The sequence below is a fragment of the Opisthorchis viverrini genome (assembly GCF_000715545.1).
Source record: "Opisthorchis viverrini unplaced genomic scaffold opera_v5_54, whole genome shotgun sequence".
Classification (NCBI taxonomy): Eukaryota; Metazoa; Platyhelminthes; class Trematoda; order Opisthorchiida; family Opisthorchiidae; genus Opisthorchis; species Opisthorchis viverrini.
In genome coordinates, this window is record NW_008751711.1 from 454,609 (window position 1) to 469,914 (window position 15,306).

Sequence of the window (15,306 nt, forward strand, 5' to 3'; positions counted from 1 at the left end):
GCAAGATGTCGGTACGGAAAAAGTGCCTCTTGCCGTCCGTAGAACGATGACCGCCTTCTGAGCCGAATTTTCAAGAGGAGAAGGACATGTTTGAAGAAAAGCAGGAAATTAAACTCTTTTTGCCATCAACCACTGTAACGTTTCGCGACTCAGTCCCATCGTGTACAGCAGATGCATTCACTGAGTCTCCTCCGTCATTTAAAGGAAGGTGATATTTTGGCGACTACTGATTTGCAGCGTCTACTTCCATTTGAGGGAACTAACGTTGGAACTGCAGGACTTCAAGTATCCTGCGAAAGGTGAACACCTACCTAAATGACCACCCGGAAGATCGGTGATTCAGATGAGAATCGGAGATCATCCTCAAAAAAGGCTTGAGGAACTCCAGTGAAGACCTGTGCCCCAGAAGACCCAACTTTCGCACGTAGGGCTCTGTATGATCAAACGCCCTTGAATCTCCCAATACAGGAGCTTCCGGAGCAGTGAGACGTGTGAGATTTTATGGAACGCTTCGGGAAGCCGAAAAATATAAAATCCGGAGTGAGGCTTTTGGTCCTAACTTGATTAAAGCTGCCCATAACTACGAGCATATATTACACGCGAGAAAGGTGGAATGCTTGTGGCGCTCAAAATAACAGTTTACTGGCACCGAGGTGATTTAAGGACGCCTACCTAAAGATACGCTGCATTACCTTGCATGGTATATTAGTGAGGCTAGTAGGACGGTCACCAGGTCTGTAGATCGGCGTGACAATCGTTTGCTTCCAGGCTGAGGAAAGGTTGCTCCCGTTAAACGAGGGACAAAACACTAAGTGGAAATGTTGCCAGCTTGAGCAACTGTTCATCCAGGGCTTTTGAATGTAACCTACCTGGCCAGAACGCACTGAATGGGATTGTCATATACAAGAGGTGACGAACGTCCTCCTCAGTGAAAACGAGGGACAAGACACTAAGTGGAAATCTTTGCCAGCTTGTGCAACTGTTCATTCAGGGCTTTTGAATGTAACCTACCTGATCAGAACGCACTGAACGGGATTGTCATAAGTAAGAGGTGACGAAGGTCCTCCTCAGTGATGACTAAGTAAGTTAAAACCTGTTCGTAGCTCCGTTTTGCCAAGTTTGAATGTGATGAGGCCGCTCAGGCAGGATACAAGCCTGCGCAGCATTCTTTGTGGGCTACTACTCCTGTATCACTATATCTCGAGTAGATTACCATACAAGCCTGCGCAGCATTCTTTGTGGGCTTCGGATACTACTCCTATTTCACTATATCTGGAGTAGATTACCGCGAGGAGTGCTCGATTTAAGCCGTTATTAATCACCGTGCCATAGTTTTTTAATAATAATTTGTTCGTGCCCCCTTGGTGCACAGAGAGCAAACTATGGTCTTGATGACTATACTACGCAACTACTAACAGCTTACGTCTAAAGCCCTGCTTTCAAGGTGCCGGTCCAGAATGTACTGCTTAACTGTATTTTTACCGTTAAATCACCATTCATACCGTTTGTTGCTTGTTTTAAATTAGAGCCATCTTTTATGAAAAATGGAGTTTAATCAAGCACACCCATATTCATGATGATGATGTGCAAATAGTGTGAAAATAATGAAGAGATAAATCTATTTGCCTCGCTTCTTGCTCTATGGTCATTTGTGTATGCGATCCCTTCGCTTTCCTATCTATGCCAGTACACTGACACTAAGGTATGAAGTCACATGCAGAAGCATGTTTTTGTTTTGTTTTCGTAGCATTTACGATACGTGAGCCTCGTAGAATGGTCTTCTAGATGAAATGAATGATCCATCGAGTTTGTGGCGCACACTCGGTCAAATTGAGTTGGAGACATCAGGATTTCGAAAATCAAGCTGTCTCACTTTACATCAGGTAAAACTAATCAGTTTTAGCAGTTCCGACGATTTTGACATGATTAATAAAGACAAAACGGATCGATTTAAGCTCCTGTGCTAATGGCTTACACGCACAATGGGCTGGACGGAAAAGAAGACCAGAACCGTAGTCCAGTCGTTCAGCTATGCATTGGGCATGGTGGAGAAATCCACGACGATATTGAGGATCTTGTTATCTAGGAAGACTTTCACCCATTGAATAGTTATATGGTAAGTGTTGAATTGCAGAAAAGAGATTGTGAAGGTTTATGGCTTGAGATAAACATTTCCACTTGCGCAACACTGTTCAAGGAACCCGTTAAACTTCGCAAAGTTAATGCAATGCATATAAGCTGGCTCAAATAGTCTTCGAGGCTCATTCAGGAGAGCGAATATCGGCCTCAATAATATTCCAATATTTAGGGACAGTCAGTGACAAATAATATGCTATAGTTTAACCCTAAAGTTTACCAAGTTTTTACAGAATGATTTACTGACGGAATTAGTCACTTATCTGGATATTACATGTGCAACAAGGACCTCAGCTAATGGGTTTCTTGAACAGGAGAACTACAGTGAAATCCTCAACAGTGATTCTCTTGGTGCACCACTGTTTGTCATCGAAATGAAGGCATTTACTATACCAATGTCTTGACTTCCAAAGAGGAGGTATTCCAGCCACCTTCGCCTCTGACGCAAAACACCAAAGGCTTCCATTTTGACCGGCAGCATCCTACGGTCTCCTACGGTCAATCACTTTCTGGAGGACCAGGTTGCTTTGAATGCTCATGTTTTTATAATTTCCTGGGATTTGATCTAGTTTTCTTGGCTGACTTGGCGCCTCTCCTTCTCGCCGGGTGACTGAGCAATACTCACATTTGAGGAACAACCCCGAGGTGCAGTAAATTTAAGTTGGTAAATATCGTACTGAGACGTGCTTAAAATGGTTGCTACGGTGTTGAAATCTCCGAACACAGTTCTTCAGCCATAGAGGACTGCTATTTAGGTGGCCAATTCTCGAAGCTGCAACCTTTTTGCCGTTCTGAGTAGCCGCTGTTTATTCAGAACTTAGGGAAGCAACCCCGATATTCCAGAACCATGCTGCGTAATAATGATAATTATCAACTGGGATGTGGAACTTCAGGAATGATCACAATGTGCGTTCAGAAATGAATACTAGGCATTACCCAAGAAGATCGAGGTGATGCAAAAAACTGGTACGGTCTAGACTCGGAAGACAATGAAACGCAGTTTATGGTCTTTCTTCAAGTTGTAGAGAACATACCAACATGAAAAAGGTTCTTGCCATTACAACTGAAAAATGACTGACAGGCACACAAAAGAAAAAAGACAAAACGAGTGAAAAAACTATAATTTATGGAGAATAAGAAATCAGAACAACAAATCCAGTTGGCGGATGTTTTTAAATGAATTTTTTCAATGATTTGGATTACAGCAGAAAACCCTATCAAATGCTGCGCGGCCTTGAACAGTTGAGCTAATAGCCAGGGTCACAAAAAGCGTGAGGATATTCGGTTTGAGATATTCACAATGGCAGTAAATGGTGGTTGGCACGAGATGTTCCAAACTTACTAGGTACTTTGGTACGAGACGCTGACAGTTTTAGTTGAAGCATGCTACGAGCTCCAACCGAGGTTGTCATGCACTCATGATCCCGATTGATAGCCGCCGTGGTTAGATTTTTGATCTGAAATTTTACTCAGAAATAAACTCCAAGTTGATCGTTATTGTGCACTTCTTTCACCAGTGAAATTTCGATTTGTATCCGTCACTAAGTGACCCGCGCTACTTTCTCTAGTTCGGTTTACCTATCATTTTAAATGTACATCGCCACACTAGCAATTCAATCCTTTAGGAACCAAGCGGCATAGACTGCAGTACCTCGAAACCACGTCACTACGTGAGGATTAATCATCTCAAAATAAACTCAACATAGGAATCTCACAAAGAAATTCGGTAACTGAGCGCTTAGGTGCTTGATATCACTGAGTCAAGCTTTCATTTCTTGCAAGAATAGGCCGACATCGGGCAAGGCCTAATGAGGGTATTAAACCGTTCAGTTGTTCGAGATAGCACCTTGCTTATGTTCAAATTTCGGGAGGCTGGGATTGACAACAACACTTTGCCGTTATTACTTTTCAAGCCATAAAGTCAGGTTTCGGTGACGCTGAAAATAAGGGAAATTCTTCAACGTCAAAATGGTGGCTAACGAACATCTCTTGGGGCAACATGTAGCTGCAGAATCAGTCGGTGGATGCACGAGGCGACACCACTGAAACAAATAAGGCTCTCTTCTCTGGTCCATGCTATAAGTGTGGGCATAGCGAAAACGCAAGATACGTGCGGCCAGGAAACAATCGCGTCTTAAAACCAGGAGGCAGCGATAACAGTATTTTAGAGCGCAGTCGGACGCTTGGAAAAGCCGGCTTCATAAACATGTCCACTACTGATAACACACAGTGAACTTGACAGTCCACACTCAATCGACATCCAATTCTGGGGCAGCTCCCGCCCGTAAATGCCGTGAAACCAAATTTATTTCAAACGGCAATATGTAGATTTACGATCTACTGGCCAAGTGATCCGAGGGTACCTTCGTCCTTTCAGGTATCATTATATACAACCTTAATCGGGTAAAAAAGAGCTGGTAGGAAGTTGGTCGAATTCTTCTTTGGGGTACGGGGCCGTAGAGACTTTTACGTAAGAAACAAATGCGCGGAGGCTATTGATTCACGTACTCCCTGCCTTAAAATACATCAGTTCGTTGTGATCAACCTCCAACTAGCCTTTCACTTTCTGGCAACCAATAGTGACAGTGAACGCGCAGTCTTATAGCACCACCAATCCCGCTTCCTGGGGTGTGAATATGCACTTATGTTAGTCAATTCTTTGTCAGCGTGGGTGTTCGTTTCCATTAAGAATGTGAAGGCAAGCAAGCCTTTTGAGAGGTACTTCGGTAAGCTTTCGCCCACCCACGCTAAATGTTTTCGGGTTAAAATTTATGCGTGATTTTAAGCAACTTCGAAGTAATTTCAGGCCAGACCTTGCTCGATTTGTGGGAGTATTATACGGAAATTATATTCAGCTCCTACACTTATAGGGGATCAGGCATTACTCAGTGTGGTTTCGAAGTAACCATCTGCTTCAGCGTGTGTTCTGCGGAGCCGTCGTCGTGAAATGTATTCGTTTCAGGTCACAAGAAATCGCTCCGTCTAGACAAGTGCAACAACCTTGCTGCGCTCTCTCAACCTCACCATATCACATTAAATCCACATAATCTTCGACTTCTTTGGAAGTGGTGTTAGAAGAAGCTTGTCTACCGTAGTTTGCTAGCGCTCTAACGCGTGTCACTCCATAAATATGTTTCCTGCAGTTAGTGGAAATGTACCAGTAGTAGCTGCATCTGGAAATTAATCATCTCATAAAGCAAACAGATATTCTACGCTGGCTATCTTTGAGATGCTGGAGCTCTGTGCTCAGTCTCCAGTCTAACCCTCACTAAAATGTCTATTTTGCTGCCCATCCAGGGTTTTATTGTGATATACCGACTATTTGAGTGATTATCTTCCTAACTCACACAAGAATTCCTGTCCAGCCGAACGCATTTACTCAATTTTTAAAAAATGGTTTCCTCCACAGTGACAGCTGCCTGCAGCAGACAACCTCTCTTCTGAAGGAGGGGTTTAACCCCATTGCTTGAGGCCGACGTTCACACACACAGTTGTTTGGCTCTGTTGGCTGTTACTGTTGCTACTTAAGTAAGGTGACGGGTTGACTTGTAGAGAATCTACTTTCGTGGTTCGTGTTCTAAAAAGCTGGCTTATCTAGAGCAACAAACAGGACACTCAGGTGACTTGCGACAGCGGAATCCGAAAATTTTTATCAGTGAAGCCCGTCGCCTTTTTTCCTCCTGAGACAGACGCTGATTGTACATGGATCAAACTTGGCTCATAATTTTTTCTTGGATCATGGGTTCAGCAACCTAAATCATGCGGGGCGCAGTTTAATCGCTTTTGAGTGTTTCAGTAGGCCAATATAAGGAACTAACGGGCTACTGTCAGCTACGAAACATTCGCCCGCAGATGACCCTCGGGATAACAGAGCTTTCCCTCCGGTCTGATCTTCGACCGTTCTATGTCCATTAAATGTTCACCCAAAGGGCCACCTCCCCTTGTTACCACAGGGGTAACGATAATCAGACTAAACGTTTTTTATGTTTGGCCACTTTCACGGTTAAGGCAATTTAACCTGTTATGGACCATGATAGGCTGAGTATTTCCAGATAAATTGCATATATCAGCCAGATATTGAGAAAGACATACCACACGATTTCAGACATTCTAGCCTGTGATGAGTGTAGCAGGGATTTTAAACCATAACACCCATTCACACCTGTGATTTGTCTGTGGCATATACGAGCGCGGGGGACACTTCACGCAAGGAAGCGTCCTTCGGTTGGCTCACAAATAGCCCTAGTTCCATTCTCAGTCACCCACATTTGATACGTCTGCACCAACTGTCTTGCTTTCAGTACAATCACTGAAGCAAAAGAACCTTATATGAACTGATTTATCTCTCACATGCAAACCAGTTTTTTCAGGCAAACCAAACGAAAGGAAATTAAAATGTCCGCCGCGGTTCGAATTCCGGCCGCGTCACCTTTTCTCGGCTGATTAGTAGATAAATTCGTGCGTTCCATTTCTTCTGAATTAAACTTCGCTACGAATTTCTCGGCCTTCGGTTTACTGGAGGGAAACCCAAGTTCACAGTCACCGCATATAGAGTTTTCATCATCAGAGGAGTCATACGACAACAGCATCTGCTTGCAGGACGCTAACTTCCGCCTTCTAATCTCCAGCTTCTTCATCTCTATTGCAAGTTCTTTTTCCAGTATCTCATTCTCCGACCTACTTTTCTGTCTACCCACATACCTGCTGGACCTTACACTACCAGCTACGCTAGGCTTAGGGGGAGAATGTTGACTAAATAAAGGAGGCTGAGAAATGCAAATGTCATGATCAACAGTGTTATCAGAAATATCGTTTATACCGTTAGCAAGTTCTGGGTTCTACATATTCTCAAATGACTTGCCGCTTCTTGTTCTGGGCATATTGTTTACAAAGTTCCAGATTCCAATTCGGCTGAACGTCTGATATACACCGAATACTTGAGATTTGATTTCCGGATTTGAGTACTATGGATTGATTCCAGCAATCTGTTGTACCACGTCGAGTTACGCGCAAAACCCCAAAAGCCGATTATTTCAAATGGAGGTTTATCTACAAATGCGGTAGTACAAGTACAATAATAAACTCATAATGCTTCACAAACCTCAAGTCGTGTTCAGGTCAAAAACAACAAGGGTGGTATAGGGACAGACCAAAATAACAAAAAATGGGGAATCGCGTTGTACAATATAAAAAAATAGAAGAAAGAAGTCAACACATATTGCCGAGGGTGACGCTAGTTGCAATCAACATCCTAATCTCTTTGGGACAGCTGAATTCTCTAAGGATTTCAAATTTACCGGGAACAAAGGCTCAAAAACCAACCAATAAAGGATCCACTATGATAGCAAACACAGCGATTTGTATCCCCGCACCTCCTGCAAAAATGCGTCTGTTCAGTTGAGTCAGTCCAATTTAGTTTTTAAGCTAACCGGAATAAAGTGTTTCCAGCTGCTGCAACCTAGTTCGCAGAGGACAGCTGAAATTGAATAAGATGGCCAAATTCATGCACTGGTGGCCAGCAGAGCGGTCAGAAAAGCCCCAAAAGTTGCTTAAATTTTTTGCGAACAAAGGGATAATACGAAGGCTTCTGCTTAAAGCATACAGTGTTTTATCCCACCACGAACACTTGCGTCATATGCACCTGGCGCTGCATTTTGGATTTCGGCTTCATACATCATGATTTTTCCGTTAATCTCATGTAGATTGCTGCCACGCCCACGATGAAGCCGCTGACTCCGATGCAGTAAAGCTGAGAAGCAGTTTCAGACGTGTTCATGTTTCAAAACGACTGGCAGTCGGTTATTGATCTGCGCCGTCGGCAACTAATAGCTAAATCATCGAGCTGAGTTAGTGACTGGCATGCCGTTGAGGCACACTGTGTGGCCAGACGACTTCGGTTATTTCGGAATTTGGTATTGCTTAAAAACAGCCTGCAATCAACAGGCAGCAAAATCGGTCGCTTCTTCATGTCCGTACGTACCCAGTCCAATCCATGTTAATTTCTAATTTAGTCTCAGCTACGTTACCCCTGCCACCTTGTAAATTCATTTCCCCGGCAAACGCGAGCATATCTGACCATTTGGCTTTCCACAACAAAGCATTTGGGGCATCGTTAAACCTGTCTAGCGTGCAGGCTTCAGTCATTTGGGACGTAAGCAGACACGATAAACGAACGGCGATCTAATTCGCGATTGTGACACCCCTTCTTTCACTTTACCAGGTCAACAGCATATAGACGACAATCAGCAGATACTCGGTTTAGCGAAGATGCTTCCTTTTGGTGAATTCGGACGATACCAACACCTGTACATCCTGCCGCAGCAGCCTCTGGATTGTCGGAGGTGCGTAGCCGGATACGAATGGAGACTGATGGGAGGTTAGCTCAATCATTGTGGTTGCATCTTGAATTGTTGTTTCTGTGACACAGCACACATCCATTCCAAGCAGGTCCAGTATGTCATGCTTACTTCAGAGTGCATCTGAAAGAACTGTGTCCAGGCATGAAGAATTACTTGAAGATACCTGAAGATGTCGGCGCCATGTGACGAGCACGCGAAACCGATGCAAGACGAACGGGGCTATTGTTCCTAGATTCTGGGCCTACAAGGAGAGCGTTATTGATGGAGTAGGGGGAGGAAGGAAAAAGTATGCCAAAGAGAAATAAGTGAGTCGTCAGCAGTAGTCTGTTTTTGCCTACCCGCCCCGCACCGAATGGGGTGTCATGGTTGTACGTGGGCTGAGATACTGTCAGGGCGCCCACACCTAAACTGGAGAACGTGTAGGGTCACCAACCAAAGCTTTTGGCTTAAAAACCTAACTGCAAGGCAACGATGTTCGGTGTGAAATGCAAATGCATTACCATTTATATGGAACACGTCGCCACTTGTTCCAACCGCGGACCTGGAGAACCAGGAGACCGTGTTTGTCAGACCTCTAAACGTTGACCAACGTTGTACGATAGCCTCTGTGAGTAACGCCGAAACACACTCCGTATAGCTCAGCGGGTCACTGAGGTGCACAGACCGCCAAATCAAGGTAAAGTCTAGCCTCTACTTGACGAACGTTCACACGGGAACTCATACAAGTCATCGGTGAACGTTAGATCACATGCTTTATTCGATTGTTTGAACTGTATTTATATTATCATAGCGCAACTGGTGACTCTAGACTGCAACTTGAAAACTGCTATTGGTGCATACACCTTCTGAAATTTATTATGGCTATCATCATCTGTGCTCCAATCCCAAGGAATCCGTCCTAGATGTTTTCCATTGATGGTGAGTCGTTACGTTACCGAAAAAATGTGTGCAAATGCTCTCACGCCAAACCACGTCGTAACCAGCGGTGCTTTAAACCGCAGAGTGCAGCCGAAGGTATTTTGCCTGCCGTTCTATTCACTCTTCAACGAATCTTATTTTGTGCCCACCGTCACAGGATGCAAACTACATCAAAACATAGCGTTACGCTGAGCAAAACTAAAAGCGTATCATTCAGTTTGCTTTAGATTTGAATACCTATTAGGTCAAACGGGTGAACGTACTTATCGTGGTGTACATAGAAACCACTGATTTACGTAAATGAAACACAGCTGTTCGTTTACATTTAGCACAATTCATCCATGTGATTTTCCACACTTCCCTCTTATCAGACATGAGGCGAGCCCTGTTCGACCTTGTGAATTGGCATATGCTCAGAGTTTGCAACGTGGTACGTCTTAATTTTATGTGGGGTCACGCGTACATTCGACAACCAGTTAAATGTGCAAAGTGAGTACGTGATGAAAAGTTTGGCCTAATTTTTTTAAGCTTTGAAATAGGCTTTTGTAAAAACGTCCCCTACGGCAGTACTCTCGAATCGTTATCTTAACGAAACAGGTTATACAAGCGCTTTTGTGCAATTTCGCCTATTCTGGTAAATTTTCCATACTAAATATCTTCACGCGGTCAACGAAGTGTGTTATCATGGCTGGAGTTTCAATCAACTTGAAATGAAACAAGAAAAATCCATTATTCATTATTAGACCAACCCAGGCAAAATTGCTTTCAGTTCTTTATTATTCTGTTCGCTCCCAAGGAATTTTCGATATCTCGACATCCAATCGACAAGCGTAGCAAGTGTTGTTGACTATTCGTTTGCACATCTTTACTTACGAGACGGTCCCCTATCAGGACCAAGGCAAAAGTTAAAAGTGGACCTTAAAATCTCTGTGATAAAGCTGTGCGCGCAATGTGGATGAATTATGATATGTAGCTGGCAGGATCACCAACTGAGGGCGGAAAGCGTGAAAAAGTGTTTGTTCGACATTACTCAAACAAACAGAATAACGAGTCGTTGAGTTTCTTTGAATGGTTAATTTCTGCCAAGCAGTTGGCGAAAAACTCAAGTAAACCAAGCACCCCCACAGACGAAGTGCAGCCCGGACAAGCTGGGGAATTATCAACGGGCCTAAATAATGACCAGGTTGAAGCTCAACCTTTTATGTGGCGGTTAGTTAAGTCTTTTGGCGCAATTTCCTCTTTGAAAGGACCAAGTCACCATTTGTTTCCATCCTGCGTATAGGTTCAGTGAAATGCATGTCGGAAAGTGACCTGAGCGTAAAGTGGTGGTAGTCTGATGATATATTTAAATACAAGTATTTCGTTTCGCTCACCATCTACGCGTTTTTTTGACATTATACTCTAAAATTTCCAGATCTTTCGGATTCAAGTGAAACTAAGATCTATTGTTATGCTTGCCCACATCGTCCAAGCTGCGTGGGATTTTCCGGTCAAATGTTTGTTTAAACTTGATTATATTCGTGGCCTCATTGAATGTTTAAGATGTCTGCAATGACGCAAAAACATATATATATATATTCAAGTGTATAGTTTAAGTAATTAATTCGCTGATAAAGTATCCTGTGCGCGTGGAAGCTCTCCATTCAGAGCTAGCTTCTTTTTTCTTCTCGTCTGCAAAGTATGAGAGGCAAGTATATCTCTTCTTCTAAACCGTGCGTTTGATATTCCTGTCCCTCAATAATTAGATATATGTTTCCATATAAGATCTAACTAAAATCTGGCACACAGGTTTCCTCTAAAAATTGACATGTGTTAGCTTAGCAAAATTTTATGGGATTTTCGCCGGTTTGATTTTATTTTGGCTTTATTCAATTTATTTAATTTTACTTTATTTTATTATTTTATTATATTATTTTGTCATATTATTTTGTTTTTATTTTATTTGTGATTTTATCTTTGAACGTCTACACATATTCGGTAAAAGGCAACCTCAGGTAATATTCACTTAAGTAATTTCAATAATTCTTGTAAACCACCGACTACGTTGATGACGAAAAAATCCTAAAATCAAATTTAATTTTACACTCGTTCTGGCGGTAATTTGGTCACGTTTAGTGGTGAAAGAACTTGTTGGTGAATTAAACCGACTTCAAGCTTACCACGGATCTTTCAAGGTTAAGCCAGCAGTATAAATGGAACTAATGCGCACTGTAAGGATGTCGAATACTGAGAATATCAAACCATATATATTTTACTCAAGATGATGATAATAAATGCCCTGTTTATCACACTTGTTCTAGGTTAGTATGCAACAGCTGCCTTTATATTGTGTTTTGTAAACCTCTCAGTTTTTAAGTGATATCCTCCGATTCTCTTTCAGTAGATGCCATTTCGTCGGAAGAGTCATCCGAATACGACATCTGCTTGGGTAAGCAAGGGAAAACATGTTCACACATTCCAAAGAAGCATTACTTTTTACTTTATAAAATTGATCATCAAATGGCGGGCTCTTCCCACGCGGGTCATCAAGTAGATTTTCGGCTTTGCTCCAATGGACTCGACGATAATACGTAGACTGACCACAATAAGTTCATCATATAAATTTATTTGAAAATCTTCGCTTGTCGAAACGTCTACTTTTAGGATTTTTGGGCAAGATATCCATTCTGAAGGTCAACTCTATCAGCCGACATTTTAGGCAATATACTGCATTTCGAAAAGGCCCTTCGGTGAACCCATCTTGATGAACATCCACAAGATTTTTAAACATATGTTTCGTCCAACTAGACGGTACTCATCACCGATCGTTCTGTTACACGTTCGTCGGCCATTTCCGACTAACTGATAACAAAGTTGTCAGGGAAAATAATTACCTTCTAATTAAAAACAGTGGCCATATTCTTTCAACCAAACGTACCTATAAACGAAGTAAGGCGATCACATTTGACTGACGAATCCTGGAAACCGACAAAACACAACGCTCAAACCAAAACCTTGTTCGGTTAGGAATGTTGATTCTGGCGTTTTAAGAAGTGAGGTTCTTGCAGACCATGTTGCAAAGACAGGCGCACAGCAAATATGTTTATTTTCCCATAGGACTTTTTCACCTCAAACTATTGTTGATAACACTAAACGTGAAAAAATATCTTTAACTCTTCGGAATTTGTTTTGTAATGAACCATATTGTGGTGATGCTACGGGAATTTATTAGTATGGAAATTATTTGCAAAATTTTCCCCAAGAATTGATGGCAAAGTGAACGTGCAATTTTGATCATTTTGACGACATTGTGGACAATGAACAATATGGACAGTAAATTAATACGCTTTTGAGAACACAGGTTTTAGTTTAATCTTTAGAGGAACCGGTGCACCTTTTTCAGTAACTTTGCCCAACTGAAGAACAAAACTTTAATCATAAAATTTTCTGTGCAAGTGACAAACTCCTTCTGTCAACAAAATCAAAGAATATATATTTCAAACTGTCCCGCTGTCAAGCAGAACTATTTATGTCCCTTTATGTCAGACAAATGCGTCAAAAATGGTGAGCGGCAAATACCAGTCAGCTAATGTAAGATAAAAAACGCGCAATTAAACAAGAGTACTGCATAATACATTTTGTGTTCGTCTTTCGATGTTGGTTGCTTACATCATAATTTTTGCACATTAAAAATTAATTTGAACACCATATCGTTTTATTTGCAGCTGTGTCTCTATGTCGTGGTACGTTTTTACTTAACTGCTTACACTCTTGACAGTGCTAAAGTCACCAGCAAATGATACGATGAAATTTTTTCACAACTTTGTTGAACCTTTCTCAGTTAGGATACATAATAATCAAAAATTTGTCAATGATTTTTAACAAAAAAGACACCCGCGACCAAAAACGTGAAAGTATTTACCAGATCATTTTCAGCTAAGAGCCTTCAAAATGGGTGGTGTTATCTAAAATAAATACATTTTTTAGCTATATGCAACGTCGAAGAAAAAGATCGATGTTTGAGTGAGTTGAAATGCACCGCTGGTTTCGTTTTGTTACGAGGCAAGACAAGAAAACGTTTTCCAAATTCAGTCTATTCACTAAGAAATTCGCAGTAATATTTTTTCTTTGCGCGGAAACATTATTTTTTATGCCTTAATCGGAAGGTTTCATACAAGTTTGGATGTAAACCTCTTATTATTATTAATATAACATTACTTTTCTAAAATTTGTTTACTCACTCGTGAATCTTTCTGAACAGATGGCCTTCTTTTCCAAATCACGTTTTGTCGCAATGCCACTTGATAGAAAATAGATTTCTTAGGTTATGACGTCGCACACCATAAACGACACCATCTTGGGAATGAGAATTTCTTAATAGATCCTACAGCAGGCGCAAATAATGAATGCGTTTCTACTCGAGTTAACAGCCTGTCCGAGACATTAAACGATACCTTAGTTGTTAAACCGCTTGTGCCAATAGGGTAATGAAGAACCTTTTAACAGTCTGCGCTATTTATGGATAAATCCTGCTGTTTGTTGCTGCACAGTGAAAATTCATACGTTTGATGTGTCAGCAAAAGTGATCTCAGAGTGTGCTATTCAGTTTTGTTCATGAGGACACCAGGGTTTCCCATTGGCAATCATGCGAGAAAATTCATTAGACTCATGGCAAGTGCTCAAACACTAACGCGTTTTTTTAAAATTATTTTGAGTGGTTTGTTCACCGGACGCAATTACATCATGAGCGATTATCTATCACTTTTAAAGAAGCTGGTTCCGGGGTAAAATTATAGTGTCAATAAGAAATAGTACTAATGAAATAAATAATGGACGTTTTTCAAATCGCGCAGCCAAAACCAATGGGGATGTTAATGCCGAAAGTACGTTGCTGAGTTTACTTTCCTTTGTTGTCTTTTTGAGGAGTTTTTCTGGTTAACCACTGCTAATATTACAGTTTTCTTGCACATGTATCGCGCAAAAGTCTGCAGGCAGTTAACCAGAAGCAACTGTCTAAAACCATTCAACGCCATCTTGTGCCGTTACTCAGTTAAACAGTGCCTAATGAAACATTAAATTATCCTAATATTGTGAAAGTGAAAATCCCTTAGCTTCCAAGATAATCAGTAGTTCCGAAATTTTCAAGCGTGCAAATTGATGGAGAATACCGCTGATACAGAGTTGCCGCATGAACTGGTAAACACTAACGTTATGGCTTTTGAGGAATGGTTGGAACAACTCACAGCTACCAGATGATGCATAATATAACGACAAGTTTTACTAGGCTGGGAGACTGAATAAATAGACGTTACAGCCCCAATTGTTCATACTTGTTTGCTAAATCAGCAGACATCATGCTCCGAAATGTGGAGAAGATATTTTACTATCTATCTATTGTTCTATTTATCATTCATACAATATGAGTGAACCAAGAAGGTAAATTTCCGGATGCTGAATAACTCCAAATTACGCTAAACTGTGTTTGCAGAGTTCAAGGTTATCGTTCGCAAAAACCAACAGGAATAGATAACATCATATTAACATAAGCCTGGCACCAGTGTGTGGTTTTGTTGTAGTGTGAAATAATACACTCTGTAATTACCGATTGCGCACGGCAAAAAAGTCTTTCATGAAGCAATACCACAAAAAGGATATTTCAGGTTAAAAATCAAACAAAGATTTTCCACTTCCTTGTGGACAGTTGCTTAATGAAATTCAGTTTAAAAATTTGAGGGCGTTTCACAAGTTGTTCTTGAGAGTTTTTGAAAACTGCAAAAAATCAGGCACTCAAAACCCATGCTTCATATTTTTTAGAAAACTCTAGAGAAAATAGCTTACTTTTGGCCCGTGCGTCAAGCACTGTTCTACTCAATTTTCTGTAAGGTCATGACAGCTTTCTCTTGTACAAATTTCA

General features: G+C 41.4%; 1 protein-coding gene across 1 annotated transcript; it reads right to left on the reverse strand.

Moving 5' to 3' along the window:
- Nucleotides 1-1,067: 1,067 nt before the first annotated feature.
- T265_03716 (hypothetical protein) lies at nucleotides 1,068-7,811 on the reverse strand (the record flags this gene model as incomplete). The annotated part of the gene is made up of 4 exons (XM_009168263.1): nucleotides 1,068-1,185; nucleotides 6,487-6,974; nucleotides 7,067-7,185; nucleotides 7,778-7,811. The coding sequence occupies 4 exons, from the start codon at nucleotides 7,809-7,811 to the stop codon at nucleotides 1,068-1,070; spliced, it is 759 nt and encodes a 252-aa protein (XP_009166527.1).
- Nucleotides 7,812-15,306: the final 7,495 nt, after the last annotated feature.